This window comes from Capsicum annuum, chromosome 9 (assembly GCF_002878395.1).
Source record: "Capsicum annuum cultivar UCD-10X-F1 chromosome 9, UCD10Xv1.1, whole genome shotgun sequence".
NCBI lineage: Eukaryota > Viridiplantae > Streptophyta > Magnoliopsida > Solanales > Solanaceae > Capsicum > Capsicum annuum.
Window position 1 is genome coordinate 207,770,026 of NC_061119.1, and position 20,792 is coordinate 207,790,817.

Consider the following 20,792-nt stretch of genomic DNA (forward strand, 5'->3'; position numbering starts at 1 on the left):
TTAGGTGTCCCTAGAATAGTTTGCTCTATCTATAAAAAACTAATTAGAAGGAAGAGAAAGGGTGGAAAACTGTAAAAGGTAAATGCTCTTTTTCTATGAATAAATAGCTTCACTGATGGCACCAAGAAGATCCAAAATTCTATAATAAAGGTTAAAAAAGCAACATAAAAGGAAAATGTCCTTATTTGAATAGGTAAAAGAAATAGTGTTGACACAAACGAATGGAACTTCAATCCATACATTTAATCATATTGTTTGAACAATCGAGCCAAGGAAAAAAGGTTTAAAATTCTATAATCGAGCCAAGAAGATCCAAAATTCTATAATAAAGGTTAAAAAAGTAACATAAAAGGAAAATGTCCTTATTTGAATAGGTAAAAGAAATAGTGTTGGCACAAACGAATGGAACTTCAATCCATACATTTAATCATATTGTTTGAACAATCGAGCCTAGAAAAATGACAAAGACTTGCAACTACGGGAGTAGAAGTGAAAAAATGAGGATGAAAGGATTACCTTAGGATGTTCATTATTTTGATAGACGATTGTTGAATACGGGGCTGCAAATCATATCTAACATACTCTAACAAAGCCACAACTTGGTTCTGATCTTGTGAGAGAATGACATCTAGAGGCTGCATAGACAAGAAGCAACAGATAGAACAATGGGCTGAGATCAAAGGGAATGACAACAACATGCAGCCAAACAACTCCAACCAAATCATATAAGTTTGACTAGTGCATAAACATGCTCACATGGAGCAATGCATAACCAGTTACAAAAATATTCATTGCATTAACTTTGATTCGTATAAGTCATTACTCTTCATATCAGAGAATATTTCCCTTTTGTTCTTCCATGAAACATCTGTACCTAGCTCGAGATATTAAACAATTAGTAATGCTGCTAGTGTGTAATCTGCAAACAGTGTTTACAATAAAAGTAGCAAAAGATAGCAGTTTCTCCTAGTGGGGTTTAGCCTATAGAAAAGAAAAAGCAGGAAACTAAAGATGAAGTTTTCGATTCTTACCTGATACAAAGGACACCAAAACTCAGACACAGCTAAATCTTTCTCCAATACTAGATCAACAATTTCCAGAGAAAGGAGGACAGCTTGTTCAAGAAGTTGCCCGTAAATTTGACTTGTTCTTTCAGAAAGCAGATAATTGACTCCTGGTGAAAGAATACTCATGATATTCCGGAACACAGTTTTACCACTCATAAAATCCTGCATAACAGCAAAAAGACTTTACAGAACTGAGTTGCCAACGATAAGTATGGCAATAATAACTTAATGCATAGCTATACTGGCAAATACATACTCCTACTGTTACATTTTATTTAACACAATGTCCTTTTAAATATGACCCAAAAAGAACATCTTTCTAAATTTAGAAATAATATAACTTTTTACTTACCATTGTACCTTTGATGAGATGATTTACAGTCTGTTTGGATGTGCTTATAACTTATGGTGTATGAACGTAAGTCAATAAGTGAGGAATCCTAACTTGTGGCTTTTGACTTATTTTTGTTATTTTGGCTTAAAAACAAGTGCTTAAAAGCACTTTTTAATCTTACCGAACACTATAGAAGTGCTTAAAAGCTATTTAGGCTTAAACGCACCTAAAGTAAGCCAATCCAAACAAGCTCTACAACAACAACAACATCAACAAACCCAGTGTATTCCCACCTAGTGGGGTCTGGGGGGGTAAGATGTACGCAGTCCATACCTCTACCTCTAACGAAGTAGAAAGGCTGTTTCCGATAGACCCCCGGCTCAAGGCACGAGATACCACATAAACACATAGTAAAGCACAGCACAAGATAATCCAAACAAGCTCTGAGTCACACAAATGTTTATGGCTTATTTTAGGTCACAAGTTTCAAAAGTCTTTCTTTCTTAAACTCCGTGCCTAGGGCCCATTCAAACAGGGCTACATAAATTGGATACGAAAAATTTTAAAAGAACGATTTAAAAGGTAAAACAAAATCAGATAGCATCAACCACTAAATAACAGAATAGTTTGAGGAATTAATACTTTCATCAACTCTATTACAGGCAGCTGCAGTGGAGCAGATTGTCCTGTTTCTGACAGCTGAGATTGGTCCACAACACTGTCAATATCCTCATCATTGATACTATACATACTCAGCATCCTGCAAATAACATTATTGGACATAAAAGTTAGCAACTTCTTTCATAAATGTAGAACCAACGATCAAACCCCTCACAGACATGCCCAAGTGGGAAAAAGTAAAAATGTGGAGAGTGCCATAGAGCAAACTGAGCAAGACTTGCATCTGGAAATGTTTGAGGCAAGCTATGACAAGTTGCCACTTCTCACAAGGATCAGCATAGGCTCTCTGCGGGAATGGTCCAAAGACATGATCATAAATGAATTTAAAGATGCCAATGAATCTGCAAAGGTGTAGCTCGGAATGAGAAACAATACAATTGCCAAAGAATATTAACTAGAAACCATAATGTGGTACATGCAATCACCAAAAGCCCAATACCTATGCCCTCTGTCACTAACGTCCTTTTCAGCGGCAATTAGAGTATTCAACAAGTTAATGAATGATATAGTTGAAGTGTATTGCTCCCTTCTAGCTTCGATTTCATTCAGCTCAAATCGCATGTCATAAACCTGCATGAAAAAAGTTTTGTATGAGATAGTTCCACTGTAAAAAATAGTCAAAGCAGAGGGAAGATGGGAGAGAATAAGAAATTGCCTTGACAAGGCAAATGCCAATGCATTAGATCATGAAAAACCGTCTCCGTATTAGAAAAAACATAATTGCAACTTCAGCCCAGGTAGTTGAAGGTCTAATCTTTTCCTTTATTTTCGCCTATCCCACCCATTCCAACACCACACGATCAATACTGATCATCTGAATCGAGCTTTTAGTTATTCGAACAGCTCAACCATATGTACACAGGACTTCCCCAATTATAGAAAATATTTATAACTGTGTTATATAAAATAAAAAATCAAATAGCCAGCAAGGTAGAGTATATAACACGGACCTGTGTTGTCAAGGCCTGTGTTGTGCTCCCAACAACTACAGGTAGATCATATTGCTCTAAAAACCTCCAAGTTGTATCTTTCAGAACTGGTGATACTTGAACAAAAGTAGCTATGGCATTTCTCAATGCACCCTAATAATCATAGGTACAAAAAATAATTACTAGCAAAACTCAGTGGCAGGATTTAACCATGAAACTGAAATAGCAACTAAACCAAGAGTCACATGCAAAACAGAGGACTTACCTTAAGATAAGGAGGGACATTTTCATAACCAAGGAGTTTGAACAATGGCTCAATATCAGGGAACCAATTCTTCCGTTCTACGGGATTCGCATTTTCAACAACCTGCAGCACATAAAATATCATCTCATGCCTGTTATCCCAGTGCTACCGGAGCAGAAAAACATATCATAGCTTAATATAGGGTGTAGTAGAAGTACAAAAGGAGAGAAATATAGGAGAAAAATATTATTGAATTGTTGTAACTATATAATTACATTGAGGCCCTGTTTATAGACACTACATTCCAATCCTTTTCCTAATAGGACACTATATTACAATCCCTTTCCAAGAAGGATTCTATATGTTATTCCTACTCCTACTCATATTCTACCCCCCTCAAGCTGGTGCATAGAAGACATATGTACCAAGCTTGTTATGGATATAATTAATACGAGGATCAGTCTGAAGATATATGTAAGAAAACTTATAAGGACTGCTTTGGATGTCTAGGAGACCACAACTGAAACAGAAGAAACTAAAAAAGTGATCTAAAAGTTGTAAACATTGCCGGAAAGTCATCTTGTCGCTAGAAAATTGTCGGAAACTGGTATAAAATATGAGTCATCTCAAAATCAAGAGATTAGTAGATCTTGAACAAGATAGTCACTGAAGAACTGATCGGAACATACTCACGCGCTGAATTATTAGATTTGATGGCTGAAAAGTGGTCACCATTCGAGAAAAATTGTATGGGTAAGGTTGGAATGATGACAAAATCCTACTGAAAAATAGAATTATATGAGTAGGCCAGAATGATGGCACAATCCTACTGAGAAAGGGAATTATAGGGGTAGAGTTGGAATGACGACACGATCCTACTGAAAAATAGAAATTATATGGGTAGGGTCTGAATGACGACACGACCCTACTGAAAAAGAGATATTATATGGGTAGGGTTGGAATTACGGCATGAACCTACGCAAATCAGATCTGAGGAGTCACCGCAAAGACGCATGGAACTACACAAATCAGATCTAAGGAGTCACCGGAAAGAAGCACGGTGCTATGCAACTCAGATATGAGAAAGTAGTCCGAAAATATGCACGGTACTACGAAAATTAAATATGAGTAGTCCGGAGAGATGCACGGTGCTACGCAAATCTGAAATGAGAAAGTAATCACCAGAAAGATACATGGTGCTACACAAATTAGATATGAGAAAATAGGGGAAAGAAGTGCGGTGGCCTAACTTGGCTAACATGATCATTGGCCAAATGGGCGACATATATGGGTTATAGCCGCCCGCCGGCAGCAGAAGCTCTTTGGTTCTCTACCAAGATCGTAAAGGCTATGATACCTCTTGTTGGGTTCAAAATCGATAGTGCATCATGCGGAAGCTTAAAATTTGCAAATTAAGACGGTGATAATTCAAATGACAAATAAAATTGTACTAAAAAAACAAAAATATACTAAAAAACATACTATCGATATGATTTGGTCAAATAACCTGCATATGAAAAACTAATATTAAAGAAAACATAAAACTATTGGGAGAAAATCTCCCCCTAAACAAGACTCGTAAATGACTACATGGTGGATGCTATTATGTTATGACTTGAGAAGAGAGATTTTCTATTTATAGAGTTACAAAATCTTTCTATAAGAAAGAATAAACTTAATAGAAATCTAATAGGAAAGAAATCTTTTCCTACTATGAAACCTTTTACACTAAGAAATCCTTTCCGAAGTAAAACACAATTATGATAGAATCCAAGTAGGAAATTCAGGACAAATCCTAACAAATCTCCCCTTGGCCTGAATTTTCTGATCTTTTTTTTCGTGTAATCTTCACCACTGCTGCTTGTCATGGTTAAAAATAAAGTTTAAAATATTATGGATTAAAAATAGTTTAAGAAAATATCTTATTTTTATTTTTAAAAATGAAGCAGAGGGAATGTTGAAAATATGCTTTAAATTCCTTCTCCACATGTAGCTAAACAAAAATCTTCAGTATCATCAAATTTGTTGCAACTTGATCTCAACATGCCTTCAGTCTGCACCATTGAACCATAGACTCTGATAGACTCTGATACCATGAGAGAAATATAGGAGAAAAAGATTATTGAATTATTGTAACTATATTATTACATTGAGGCCCTGTTTATAGACACTACATTTCAATCCTTTTTCTAATAGGACACTCTATTACAATCCCTTTCCAAGTAGGATTCTATATGTTATTCCTATTCCTACTCATATTCCAACACAGAATATACACAATGGTTGCATAGTGTGGATGCATATCAGGAAAATGCCACGAATCAGATAAAACTCATAAAAAGTTATGAATGGTTGTAGAGAGGGTAAAAGCTGAATTATCATCCTTGTGAGTCTCTTGTGCATTCTCATAATTACTTTCTTGGAGCTGAAAGTTGATGGAATATCTTTTCTTTAAGAAAGAGGAAAAAGAAAAATGTTGACCCTGGAAGCTCAAGTTTCCTAAGATGTGATGGAAGGATTTATCACGGAACAGCAGAGAGGCGAGCCGAAGGATGAGGCAATGGAGAGGAACCACCAAGTCGGAGAACATTGTGATTGAGCATTAGTTTAAGCAAATTTTCGCATATAATACATCCTAGAAGTTCCTGACCAGACAAAGATCCTCATATAATCTTTCTTGAATAAGACAAATCAACACAAGCTGGGAGAAATATGAAGCCTATTATGTTATCCAATTCTCAATGATATAATCTACCCCACCAGCATTGCACTATTGCAGTTTATACAAAATTCGTTATAATCAACCAGGGCTTTCCCAAATACAGGGAGATTCAGACTGCATGGCCACTAGACCAAGGTAATTATGAATATATAGGTATGAAGATATGCTCCCATACAAAGCACCGAAAAAAAGACAGTTCAGATAACGTTTCAACCACATAGCATTCTAGTTTCTAAAGTAAACGTAAAGAGCATAGATAAAAATGAGGCAGGCCAGTGATACCACTCACCTTTTGCAAAACATTCAAGTAAGCAACGAGTGCTTTGGCATCTCCTTCCTGTATCTCTGGCAGAACTGCCCCAGGACTTTGCAGAGCTTGTTTGAACTTTTCATCATAAATTGATAAACAATCAAATAAAGTGCTCCATCCGATTGAACGGAATGTCTTTCCCTGAAGTAACTCAAAAACTTTGGAAGCACCTTCAGTACTAGAAGCCTGGATTCAATGCACAAGAAGCACAACGTTGGAGCTTATTTATCATTAGAAGAGAAGAAACATTCACCAAGTTGGTGATATAGCCAAACTTACATACCAAGGTACTCAGCATTCTTAAAAATGCTACAAGTGTCTGAAAGTTAGTGTGATCCTCTCCAGCAAAGTTGACAAAAGTCCACAAAACATCATTACCAGACAGCAGCTCAGGTTCTTTCTAATAAAAGACCACAAACAAGGAAGTCGAAGTAAGACACAAACAATACAGGAAGAAGACATTACAACAAATTGGGAAATCAAAAGCAGTTTGTAAGTTGTGTCTCCACAACTACATTCTTTTCTAACCTTTTTAATATAACGGTGGTGTCATGGCCGGCTTGCATACATTTCGACAATTTCATCAAATACATGCATTCTCTTATTAGTTAGTACAAGTCAACCAAGGCCCCACCAGGGGTTAGGCAGATGAGAAAAATCTCTTACCAATCTTGTCCCTACTAGAATTAGAATCATAGTCTTCCATGGCTTTCATTTTTTGATTTTTAAATAACGGTGATGACGAGGCAAACTTGAGCGCACCTCTATTATTCCACCGAGTAGTGATAATACCCTAAGAATATGTGTCCTCCCAGTTTCAGTAGTTTATGACTCACCAAAGGAATTATTGATCGGACAACTTGTCTATACACCCTTCAGCAAAATGGAGTAGCAGAGAGGAAGAATAGGCACCTCATCATTAATTGTGTGAATCATTCATTAATTGTGATAACAGCACAATGTTTAGTTTGTTGCAATGCTTAAGTAACCAGGCAAAGCTCAATAGCTCAAAGACTATCATTAGGGTGAATGTTATTGTTGATGTCTATCCCAAAAGACCTACTATGTAACAGAAGACTCCCATACAAAGAGAACATCAGCACAAGATAGGAAAAGATAAACTATCCCACCCACCCACCATCCCAAAAATGAAAAGGAAGGACTGCAGGAAAAGGCACTAACCTGGTAAATTTCACTCACAAACTCCAAGAGAGAGACAAAAGCTTGTGGTGCAGGTTCACTGGCCTTTTGAAAATGACCAATTCCCTCCACAGCATAATCATGTGAAGTAGACAAGCGGTACGGACTAAGTGCTGCCATAGCCTTCTCTTTTGCTTCTTTAACCTGACAGAAAAAAAGTCAGTGAGTAATTGATTGGAAATGAAGAAAACACCAACCCCACCAATCTTTATGTTCCCACTTGGTAAATGACAAAAATTTCACAGACAAGTCTAAACCCCCACCACAAAATAATCTCAAAAGAAGATAACTTGACAAATCCTTACTAGAATATAAAGCTTCATATCAACAAACCAACAAACCATGGCCTATATTCATGATGGGATGTTCAAACCATCTGAAAATTTTAAACAAGCAATGAGCAATAATCTCAATTCCATAGCTCATTCAACTAAATAATCTTTTCTGGTTAAATAAATTCTTTCAAACGTTATTCTCCTCTACCTCATATATCTCCACAGCCAATTTTATAGTAGGGCCTTGTCAAAGACTTCTAAATTGTCAGTCACAAGACAGTCTCCTAATTTACCACGTCAATCTTCATTTCTCTTCTGAAACATCCCACAGAAAGGCTCTTCGAAGTAATCAACTTCCCTGCAACATTGACTGAAGCGTATAACAAAGACATGAAATATGTTGGTATGCTTGATTAGAATACTCTTGCTGAACACTTACTTTCCCCTTTTCATAAGTGTATGTTTCATAAACCTAAGTGCCTGATCTCTACCCTCTGACCAAGTTGCTTGCTCCGTGCATATTCCTAGTGGTAAGCCAAAATATGTAATAGGAAAAGCCCCACCTTTCAGTTTAACATATGTGCTAAGGCCTCAATATTCTCTTCCTCACCATCAACGATAATCTCACACTTTCTGAAATTGATCTTAGGCTGGAAACTAGAACCACATCAATACTTAGTCTCTTAAGTACACAACTGAGCCCTGTGAGCATCATAAAATAATAAAGGGTAATCACCAAACAACAGGTGTAACACTCTCACAATACCTTGACCACCAACTGCAGTAGGAAACCTCTCATGTAGTTTGAGTATGCACTAACATTATTGTCCAAGGGAAAATGTCACAACTCCATTATTCCGGTTACCGACTACCTGACACTAGCAAAGTTATCGGTAACTCTGTCCACCTAGACTTAGGCAGATGAAAAGAAAATACCTAGTGTTTTTTGCCTCTTCTGGAATTCGAACCTCAGACCTCAAGGTTCGCCTCCCATTTCATTGACCAATAAGTCATACCCTTGAGTGCAAAACTGCCACTATAATTTTTACCCTAGCTGCAACAGGAAATTTCCACCCAAAATGTTAATGAGGGAAACAAGTGAATAGATTTCTACAAGAATTTACCTTTCACATTGTTCTAAACACACCTATGAAACTTTCTACAGTAATAAATTCATCCCAGAGCAGAAGAAAATACTCTCAACTGGGATTCACTTGGGATAACATTGTAATTAGAGGCCAACGTGTAAAGTAGTGACTTTTATAATGTCTAAGCCTATGTTGCTCGGACTCTTCAAAAATATCTACGGATGCGTGTCGGATCCTCCAAAAATAGTGTATTTTTGAAGGATCAGACATGGGTGCGGCAACATTTTTTGGAAAGTTCGAGCAACTTAGTCTGAGCACAACACGGTTATCAAAAAAATTAGGGTCAATATAGATAGAGTGAGGAACTCATATCCTACCATGAAGCACTTCCTTGAGTAGAACTAGAAGAATGAAAACTCATATTCTTCCATCAAACGGAGATGAAGATATAAAGTTGGAAAGCATACTACAACAACAACAAAAAATCCAGTGCATTCCAACCAAGTGGGGTCTGGGGAGGGTAGAGTGTACGCAGTCCATACCGCTACCTCCAGAAAAGTAGAGAGGTTATTTCCGATAGAACCCCGGCTCAAGATAAAGAAAAGTAGACCAAAGCGTAATTAAATAAGAAGCAAGATGGATGGCATAACATGACAAGGAATAAGACATAAAAATAGAAGTCAGAGCAATAAGAAATAAAATAAATAGGCGCAATAGGAGAAAGAGACCCACGCCCGCCTGACCGGGCTCCTATCTTTGGACCCAATCCTAGGTTTACTAGCCCGACTCAACCTAAGCTCTTCTAACTACTTACTAAATCCACGCACACAACCTAGCCTTCTACCCTTATCCGCGACCTCCACACCTTCCTATCTAAGGTCATGTCCTCATGTCCTCAGTAAGCAGAAGTTGCTCCATATCATGTCTAATCACTTCCCTCCAGTACTTCTTCAGCCTACCTCTCCTTTTTCTGAAGTCATCTAACGCTAACCTCTCGTACCTACGAACTGGGGCATCCGTGCCCTTCCTCATCACATGCCCAAACCATCTCAACCTTCCTTCGCACATCTTATCCTCCAACAAAGCCACTCCGACCTTCTCCCAAACGATCACATTCCTGACTCTATCCCCTCTGGTAAGTCCACACATCTAACGCAACATTCTCATTTCCGCTACCTTCATTTTTTGAATGTGGGAGTTCTTGACTGGCAAACACTCTGCTCCATATAGCATAGCAGGACGGACTGCCGCTCTGTAGAATTTACCTTTAAACTTTAGTGGCACCTTCTTGTCACACAACACTCCCGAGTCGAGCCTCCATTTCATCCAACCAGCTCCAATACGGTTAGAGACATCCTCATCAATCTCGCCATTCCCCTGCATCATAGACCCAAGATACCTAAAACTATCCCTCTTTCGGACCTCCTGGGAATCCAACCTTACCACGAAATCATCCTCCTGCCTCACCACACTAAACTTACATTCCATATATTCCGTCTTGGACCTACTCAACCTGGAACCCCTTAGATTCAAGGGTTTGCATCCAAACCTCCAATTTTTCATTCACACCCGCCCGCGTCTCATCAATAAGCACTACATCGTCAGCGAGCAACATACTCCCCTTGAACACTCCGTGTCAACAAGTCTATCACCAACGCAAACAGAAACGGACTAAGAGTCGAACCCTGGTGTAACCCTGCCTCGACCGAAAAATGCTCTGAGTCTCCTCCCGCCGTTCTCACCCGAGTCTTCCCTCCATTGTACATGTCCTTAATAGCTCTGATGTACGCCACCGAGACCCCTTTGGCCTCTAAACATCTCCACAGAACCTCCCTCGAAACTTTGTCATAAGCCTTCTCCAAGTCGATGAACACCATATGCAAATCCTTCTTCCTTTCCCTATACTGCTCCACCAATCTCCTCACCAGGTGGATTGCCTCTGTCGTCGAGCGACCAGGCATAAAACCAAACTGATTCTCTAAAATGGACACGATCCTCCTCAATCTCAACTCAACTAACCTCTCCCAAATCTTTATAGTATGACTCAACAGCTTGATACCTCTAAAGTTAGTGCAACTCTGGATGTCTACCTTTTTTTTATATAACGGAATCATCGTACTCCACCTCCAAGCCTCCGACATCTTTGCCGTCTTGAAAATGCCATTAAAACAAATCAGTCAACCACCTTAAACCAACCTTACCTATAAACTTCCAAAAATCCACCGAAAACTCATCGGGCCCCGTCGCCCTTCCCTTTCGCATTCTACGAATAGCTTCTCTGACATCCTCCACCCTAAAACGCCTACAATAACTGAAATCACGTCTCTCCTCCGAGTGTTCCAGCTCTCCTAACTCGATGCCTCTATCCCGCTCCTCGTTCAAAAGCCTATGGAAATACTCCTGCCATCTCCTCTTAATGTGGACATCTTCCACTTAAACAGTACCATCCTCCCCTTTAATGCACTTCACTTGGTCTAAGTCCCGACTCTTCCTCTCCCTAGCCTTCGCAAGCCGATATAACCTCTTTTCCCCGCCTTTCGCATCTAACCCCACATACAAGCTCTCAAACGCTACAGTCTTAGCTGACTGCAAGCTTAGCTTCCTTTCTAGCAACTTTGTAGGCCTCCCTATTCACCCGCTCTTTCTCTGCATCATTACTCTCAATCAACTTAACGTAAGCCCCCTTCTTAGTCTCCACTTTCTTCTTAACTTCTTCATTCCACCACCAGTCCCCCTTATGTCGACCTGCCCGACCCCTCGAAACACCTAAAACTTCTCTAGCAGCTTCTGTGATGCAACTGGCAGCCCTATCCCACATAGTCTCCACGTCCCCCCTGCACCTCCACACCCCAAACCTGCCACCTTCTCCTCAATCTCTAACGCACTACCCAGTGTCAAGCCACCCCACCTAATTCTAAGCCGACCCTCTTCGGCCCTTCTCTTCTTGCCCTTCTTGATAGTCAAGTCCATCACTAGATGTCTGTGCTGGGTCGAAAGATGCTCACTCGAAATGACTTTACAGTCCTTACAAAGAGCCCTATCCTCCTTCCTAAGCAACAGAAAGTCGATCTGAGTCTTGGCTATCGAGCTTCGGAAGGTAATTCGGTGATCCTCCTTCTTCGGGAAGCTCGAATTCACCACCACCAACCCAAAGGCCCTAGCAAAATCCAACAGAGTAGGCTCCCTCGTCATCCCTATCGTCGAATCCAAAACCTCCATGCACATCGTCATAACCTCCAGGCAAAACCCCAATGTGCCCATTGAAGTCCCCTGCTATGACAATCTTCTTCGAACTAGACACGCTTCTCACCACCTCATCCAAAGCAACCCAAAACCTCGTTTTCTCCTCCTCAGCCAAGCCCACCTGCGGTACACAAACATAACACACATGCAGCGAAACCCCCCCAACGACCAGAGTAATCGTCATCAGCCTATCACTAACCCTCTTAACCTCCACCACCTGCTCTCTAAGCTCCTCATCCACTAAGATCCCCACTCCATTCCGACGCCTATCACACCGAGAGTACCACAGCTTATACCCATCCACATCCCTAGCCTTAATCCCTACCCACTTAGTCTCCTTCACACACTTAATGTTGCTCTTCCACCTCTTAAGAACCTTAACTAGCTCTATGGACTTACCCTGAAGGGTTCCTATATTCCACGACCCTACACGCAACCTATCTACTCTCGCCTCTCGCCTACCTCTACCATCCCTCACCACACCAGCCATAACACTTGACCTAAATCCCCCACCCACCCCTGCCCTCCCCTCCTCGCCCGCACCCAAAACCGGCCCCAACCCCCTCGAACATGACTCAAAAATGAAACTTATATCTACACCATTAATATTAAGGAAAATGAGAGTCCAAATTAGTCATATCTGTCATTACAAGTATTTTAAGCAAACCGGAATTGTTCCTGCTCAATAAAATTTCCAGACGCAGGAAGACCTAAAATGAAGATCATAGTGTTGTTGGGTGTACATTTTCTTAATAGTTGGACACACAAAAAGAGACATCCTAATTGGATACCATTTTCTTAAACTTATTATAGGGATAGAACGGTAGATCTTGAGTCCTCTTTGTAAATATGGTTTCAGTACAACCAATGTACTGTTTTACAAAAATAGATACCATTACCAATTTCAAAAGGAAAACAAAAAAAAGGCCATAATGACCAAAATACATCTGACGAATATGTTTCAAGCAAATAGCAATCCACAAAATAGATGTGATGGATTAGTAACCAAAACCATTTAAATGGCTTATGGCATGCATGCTAAGATAAACCCACCACATTTCAGTTTACCAACTACTGTTGATGCCTTATAAAGTGATATAAGCACAATGTTTGAATAAGTGGCATTGTATCATGAGACTAACGCATCATATCAACAATGTCATCTTTCTCTTTTCTCCAACAAGTCGACGGCATTATATCATATGGATACTTTTTTTTGAGAACGGTAACATATTGGTATATTGATATATAAGACCACATAAACAGTGTAGCACCCCTTAATTACAAATTACCAAAGTATAGGGCATTTGATCCTCTGTCATCTCACAAGGATTCTAATACATCAAAGATTGTTTCTTGATATTCTAAACCTATTGCTTTACACCAAAAAAAGAACAACCCTAAGCACTTCATCTTAATCTTCTGGAGATGGTCGGCTTGGGAACATACCCTATATCATATGGATACTTGGGAACATACCCTCACTATTCAGCCATCATTAGCACCAATTACACATGGGCTTCTATACACCACATAAATACAATTTAGTGAATGTGTAAATTTACGCATTCGCTCATAGGACATGAACTCATATGGCAGCGTACCAAAATCCTAGCGGCTAAGTTGCGCGGACTCTTCACTTTCGGTGCCGCACACATGTCGGATTCTCCAAGAATCCACTACTTTTGGAAAATCCAACATGCACCCATTGATATGTTTGAAGAGTCCGAGCAACATAGCCCAGCAGGGTGGGGCTGGACAGCAAGAAAAGCAGGACTCAGACTCCTCTAACTGCACGTGCCTTAACACACAATTTTTTACCCTCAAAAAGAAATTAGAATCATTGCACTAAAGGAACTAAACAAACCTTGTCTTTGGCCAGTGGATGAGACAAAAGGCATGTTATCATCTTGTGCAAATAGGCATTGTACATGTAGATCATATCCTCATCATCGTTCTGCCCATGAGATATAGAAAAGAAACTTGAGATATTACAAAATGGAAGGACTAGACAATTACGAAAATAGGGTCAAACCAACAAGAATAATATGCTACCAGGACCATGTATCTGTTATACAAGTCAAGAAATATACCAATTATCCATGATAACTACAGGAGTAAAATGTCACAAGGCAGGTGAGTCATCACGAGGCAGTGTTCAGAAAAGCAAATTCTAACCTAAGAAGAGGCAGAAGGCCAGCAACCAATAATCAATACATTATGCAGAAAACAGGATGCACTGAAGTGATGGGATGGCTTTCTATTTTTGTGATACAGTAACAAAATTTTATCAATGAGAGGGGGGGTCGGCTAGAAGGATTCTAAAAGCAGAAAACTTAACAAAAATAAATGATTTTCGATGACTTGACACCCAATCTTCTATGCTTATAGGCACCTCCTGGGTGAACCAAGTGTACAAATCATTTCTACTCCTTGAAAAGCTATCCTCACCATCTCTTCATATGGCCCACATAAGATTATATTTGAGGTGCTTTCTAATAGATTAAAGGTCTTGTATGAGATAGTTTCTACTTTGCAAATTGTTTTTGTGGAAGGCAAACAAATTCTAGATACAGCACTAGCTGCATATGTAGTGATTGATTCGAGAAGAAAGGAGAACCATGGATTTTGTGCAAACTGGATCTTGAGAAGCCTTATGATCATGTTGACAGTGAGTTTCTTGATTTCATTATATGGGAGATGGTTTTGGTGCCAGATGGAGGAAATGGATCAAATTTTGCATCTCAACAGCCAAGTATTCATGAGTGGCAACCCATGTTGCCTTTTTGGTAGTGCGAGAGGTGTGAGACAGGGCGCCCCGCTTTCCCCAATGTTTTTCATTCTCGTAACGATCTGATGGAAGCATTGAGCAGGATGATGCATAGAGTTGTAGCAGGAGATTACTTGAGGGGTATTTCTGCAATGGTTGCTGGACAATGTACTGTGATGATGCCACATATTTTGTTCACAGATGATACTTTAGTGTTATGTGATGCTGCCAGTGCTCAATTGACTTACTTGAGACAAGTGTTGACATGATTCCAAGTGGTGTCAAACCTAAACACCAATCTCACAAAATGCGAGATCATCCCAGTCGGTTTTGTGGAAAATATGTAGGTCCTAGCACAGGTAATAAATTGTAAGATTGGGGCTCTTCCGACAACATAATCTTGACTTAGCACTAGAAGCATCTAATAAAAATCAAGCAGCTTGGAATCTGGTGATAAAGAGAGTGGAAAAGAGGCCCGTCGGCAAAAGAGGTAACTATCCAAAGTGAGAGGAAGTGTTAATCAAGAGTAAACTATCATCGACTATTCCCACATATTTCATGTTCTTGCTACACGCTCCAGTAAGCTTTACAGGGAAATTGAAGAAACTTTATATGGCATGGTTCAAGCAGGTAGAGAAAGTTCCACATGGTAAATTGAAGTCTATTACTGCATCAAAGTGTTATAGTACATTTGGTATTAAAGATGTAACGGTCTTTAACAAGGTGTCAGAAGGAATGTGGCTATCAAAATTTGACGCTGAGGAAAATGCCTTTTTGGAAGGGGGTGATTGCCAAAAATATGGAGTTCTGGAAGAGAGATGGAGGACAAGAAGCGTTTCACTTCTATGGGTGCAGACTATGGAGAAAAATCTTGAAGGGGTGGGGATGAGTTTAAAGGAAAAAATCATTTAGGGTGCGTAATGGGAGTAGGGTGAATTCCCGGCGCATAGGTGGTGCGGTAATAGCATCTTGAGAATCATCTATCAAACATGTTGGAATCTCATGCCAAAAGGAGATGCTAGTCCAACGGATGGAGTGTTACCAAGGGGTAGTCCATTGAGGATTTCTGTTTTAAGAGGAACTTTCAACCGGCAGATTGCGGAATCTCAGAGTTTGGTCGAATCTATGCTGCTCCGCACTCTCCAAAAATGGTAGCCGCACCCATGTCGGATCTTCCAAAAAATCAGCAGGAAAATTGTTTCTTTTTTTTTTTTTTTTTTTTTGAGTAAATCACATGCCATGTTAGACCAAAAAACACTAATGAGCGGGGTAGGGAGAATTGCCAACATAAAACATTAGTAGTTGCTTAATCGGAGACGAGTCAATTCTCACCTGATAGGCAGGCGTTAGGAGGATCTTATTCAGCCAAGACAGGAACACATTGTTGGAGAATATAACTTCCAAGCATGAATAGATGTTCCTTATATCATTATTAGATGAAGCACTTGCTGACGTGTCTTTTGCATCAAGCCCGTCATGTATTAACATTAGATGTACAACCCATGCACTCCTTAAGCAATCAACATATCCCTCAACAACAGGATCATTCCCAGCGACCATTACCTAGAAAAAATAATAGAAGGTTTAGAAAATTACAAAGCACTGGTTGTCAAACATTTAAAGGTGGTTGTCTGCTTACAGATTCCTGGAACTCATGCCTAAAGGACACATCACGAGACAAGACTGATGTTTTATCAGGCACAGCACTCAATGCATCTGATATGAGAGCCACCACAAGGGAGAAGAGAAGACTATATGTTATCTGCAGTTTTTTTCAAAAGGAAGATCAGATAGAAGTATAGAGTGAAATACAGAAAGCAAGAAAAAGGGATAGCTAGAGGGTACATGGCAAGCTGTTCAAGAGAGAAAATACTTTCATTCTGTCCTATTCGGCACTTGAAAAAGAAAAGGAGTATGTAAAGAAAATCCAAAGCTGGATAATTCTAGAGGTAAAACTACAAAATCAGAAGACTGGAACTCTCAGAAGGCACAAAAATTGAGATGGTATACAGAGAATGGGCTGAGCTTTAAAATTCAATTCTGGTGAATAATGAAAATATGAACTTCGCGTAGTTTGATAATTATCAAGACGGTCAACAAATGAAGATAATAACCAATGACAATTGAGCATAAAGTGGGCACTTGGAGAAGTTACAAGGCTCTTATGTGAAGATACAGCTGCAAAAAGACCCATCTATTAAATGCCTAAGATCAGATGCTTTAACTTCCCAGCCAAGCCACTACATTATTACTTATTGTTATTTCATAATCAGTTATTCATCATTAAGCTTGAAAGAACCATGGTCAGAAACTGTGAAAACCTGATGGCTTAAAGTGTCAGTGCTGCCACTAAGCCCTACTGCACTATCCATTAGAGCAGAAAAGACATCCTTCACATCTTTAGGGCCTACAAAGAGAAAAAGATAATTACTTTTTCAGTGGTAAAACAGGAAGTAATTACAGAAGAACTAAATCGTTTCCAGGCATATATGCTATTCCTGACTACACTGGAAACTCGAAACACTGGCAAAGGAACATAGATTAATTTTGTGCTGTTCAAAGCACATTGGAAGCTTCATCAAAGTACACCCATACAGGGGACAAAGTCATACAGAGAATCAAAACGGGGAGAACCGCAACACAAGTACACCCATTCAGGGAGACAAAGCCATAACAGAGGATCAAAACAGGGAGACCCATAATATCTTTATAATGGTGGTAGCTAGACCAATTTGCGGGCACCTCGACTATTCCATCGAGCATGTACCAGCTACCTCCCACCAGCACAAGTATTGATTACTCCACCCCCCGAAACTTAGGCAAATGGAAAGGGGAGAACCACAACATTAGTTTAAGAATCAAATGTGTACATTCTCTTCTATGCCAGATCAAAAGCACCGAGGATGTTTGACTTCAATGTTGGAGTCATATACAGAAAAATAAGGCCAGATAAGCAGATATAACAGATAAGGAATGATCGAGCTCCGATTACATAACTTCAAAAACATTTAACCAGCATTTATGAGCATGCAGCCCATAACTTTAGAAACATAAGACTGATATTATGATCATGCAGTCTTCTAAAACTATGTGACAGAGCAGGTTAGCTAAGTGGTTGTCTTATATAATACCAGACCTCCTAAACATGAAAATTACTCTTGAGTATGCACAAACAAGATGCAGTAGTCATTGTCACGAAGACCTAAAAGACAATATAAGAATGATTAACCCTCCCAGTGGTCCATTATAGATTTACCGGGAAATCATCTATGGCAACATCTTTCCCTGAAACCATGCAAGCCCAAATAGAACAAAGAAAAGATACGCCTTCTCTTTAATGCAACTACCATTTTTCCATTTGATAATGAACGCGAAAGAAAGAAGCCTAGAAATAGAAGAGCACGGCTAAATAGTCCTAACACGAACAAGGAGCTAAAAGAGCAACTTCTAATCAATAAAAACTTGCTTGCATAACTATATCCTTTTGGGAGCGAACTTAAGCCACTCATAACTTACTAGGCCCCCGAATCGAAAATAAAAAGAATAATGCTACTATACGTCCTAATAAAAAAACACTTCTATGAGTTGAAGATTGGAAGTGAACAAAGAGAAGATCAGAATATAACCATCCATAACTTACTTGCACGCACAACCAAGACAGAAAGGACAAGGCAATGAGCCAGAATGAGCCTTTCCCTGGAAACAACAGCTCTCCTTTCCACCAAAGCTCCTCTTGAATCAAGAATATAGCGTTCACAGTTAGGCCCCCCCAAACCAGATGGCTCTTCTAGATTGAGTTCCTAAAAGTATGCTCAAAATTAATATCAAGAAACCATCAGCATATATTCATTCACCGCACTTCTGCAAAATTTATAAACTCATGTTTCTCATGATCACATAAACTGAAGGACCATTCTCAGTATCGTCGGGAGGAGGACAACCGTCCTAGGTTATGAAATAACCTGAAATTTAATTTAGATTACACTGGAAGATACTTTACAGTAAAATAGATTTTGTATGTACTTAAGCACGTACTTGTGAAAAATTTGAACAACAATTGACTTGAAGGAAAACCTACACACATTAGACACTCTTCGGACAAGAAAACAGTCTATCTAACCTCTGTCAATAAAGATGGCCAAAAATGAATAGATGTAACTAAAAGAGATAGACATGAAGGAAAATTAAGTTAACAAAACAACCTTTAAGAGTGAAATCAACCGCCTTCTAACTCCAGCATTAATGAGATCGTCCAAAAATCTCTGAATATCTGCCACAAGATCAGGTTCTAGTCCTTGGTCAAGGACAACAGCCTGCAAAATCACTTAAGTCGTATCTAACAAGCAACTAACAATAGATAAATTTCTCTATCCATACAAACTAAGAATGAAGTATACCCTCAACAGTGTGTAAAGTGCTGTTATAAGATCTCTTCTCTCTGTATACCACAGTCCAGCTGCAAGGCGGAATATCTCTAACGGCTCACGTCCCAATAATCCCCACTGCATGCATCAATTATTGGAAAGATAGTCAAAATTGGTCATAAAACAAAGTGATATAAGAAAGTTTTTGCATTGAAAGGAACTTAGAGGTGGCAACTGAAAACCCAAAATCACCTCCTAAAACTAAATATACTTAAGTCGGAGATGTCTATAGAGATAAAAACTTCATTCTTTGAAACGATTAAAATTATTGAGCTGTCCACATCATGCTTTGAAATCTCGCGCATAGACATGGCTTAGTGTATAGAATCTCTTGATAATTTGGACTTAAGTGACCACTAGGCTACACCCTTGTTGCTTGGGTGCAACATTCTCACCCACTTTTGATGGGGTTGCGATACACCAAAGAAGGGTAAATCTATCAGCACCAGAATAGAACACCTAACTTTACGAATATCAGTTGATACAGAACTCTTTTGGCAGTTGTGTAAGGGTGGAAGCTCCATAAAAGAAGGGCAGAGAGTACGTCATGGGTAATGCCTAGATCTGTAACGGACTTGTTGTTTTGCAGGAAAGCTAGAAGGAGGAGAAAGAGCAGGGCGTAGAATGTTGCTCCTCGGGCTTTGATGTGGAACATTTGGGAGAGAGAGAGAGAGAGAGAGAGACAGGAAAGCATTTGAAGGAATAGAACTGAGTTTTAGTCAATTGAGACCCGTGACGATGGCCGAGTTGGTGGAGTAGGGGATCTCTCAAATGGGGGGTCTCAAGTTCAAAACTCTCTGCATGCTTATTCAGTCGAGCTTGTCGCACAGGACTTGCCAAGTACAGTTAACCTCTCTTGTGTGGGTTTCGGGCTATTACATTGGAGCAAGGTTTACCCTGTGCGCACCCGAAGGCTAGAGGCTGCTAGTTCCCTTGTCATCAAAGAAATTAGTTTTAGTCAGTTGAGAAGTAGTCTCCGACCCCTTATTTATTTTTGACGCACCTATGTGGTTACTGGTTGTATAGAGGATTGGGTGTTTTTTATAGAGAACTATATTTTTCTGAATGTTCTTTACCTTTTGGTATACCTCTTTCTACGGCTGATTAGGCCCTTTTCATTAATGAAATCTTGTTAACTAGATCAATATAAGAAGGGAAGGGCAGAGCGTCTGGAATACCAAATGCAGGACTAGGTGAGCAGATTTGTGAGAACCAAATGCAGGACTTGTTAACTTATCAATGTTCTTGCTTTTCCTAATTTCCTTGCATACTGTCTTCTGTTGTTGTAATAGAATGGTCTCCTCTGTTCTATTCTCAGAATAATACCTAGCACCTCATGTTCAAACCCATTCACATTAACCCAAAATGCTTTACAAGCCTTGTGCATTACTAACTTGGACCATTTCAATATTTCCATCATAGTCAAATTGTGAACTGACAATTCTTTGTGCCAAAAGAAAAGAGTACATTTACAAGCCAATGTTAGATCTACCAATCAGACTTGA

The 20,792-nt window shown here is 39.4% G+C and overlaps 1 protein-coding gene across 1 annotated transcript in view; it reads right to left on the reverse strand.

Moving 5' to 3' along the window:
- The window catches only part of LOC107841784 (nuclear pore complex protein NUP205), a 49,377-nt gene that overhangs the window by 13,616 nt on the left and 14,969 nt on the right, over positions 1–20,792 (reverse strand). The window contains exons 4-20 of the mRNA XM_016685629.2: positions 19,261–19,365; positions 19,066–19,176; positions 18,504–18,663; positions 17,185–17,270; positions 16,503–16,625; positions 16,196–16,426; positions 13,961–14,050; positions 7,470–7,631; positions 6,571–6,687; positions 6,267–6,473; positions 3,277–3,378; positions 3,033–3,164; positions 2,522–2,652; positions 2,304–2,423; positions 2,044–2,161; positions 1,032–1,229; positions 517–635 (exon numbers count right to left, since the gene is read on the reverse strand). Coding sequence (XP_016541115.2) covers positions 517–635; positions 1,032–1,229; positions 2,044–2,161; positions 2,304–2,423; positions 2,522–2,652; positions 3,033–3,164; positions 3,277–3,378; positions 6,267–6,473; positions 6,571–6,687; positions 7,470–7,631; positions 13,961–14,050; positions 16,196–16,426; positions 16,503–16,625; positions 17,185–17,270; positions 18,504–18,663; positions 19,066–19,176; positions 19,261–19,365 — 2,312 coding nt within the window. The remainder of the gene's footprint in view (positions 1–516; positions 636–1,031; positions 1,230–2,043; positions 2,162–2,303; positions 2,424–2,521; positions 2,653–3,032; positions 3,165–3,276; positions 3,379–6,266; positions 6,474–6,570; positions 6,688–7,469; positions 7,632–13,960; positions 14,051–16,195; positions 16,427–16,502; positions 16,626–17,184; positions 17,271–18,503; positions 18,664–19,065; positions 19,177–19,260; positions 19,366–20,792) is intronic.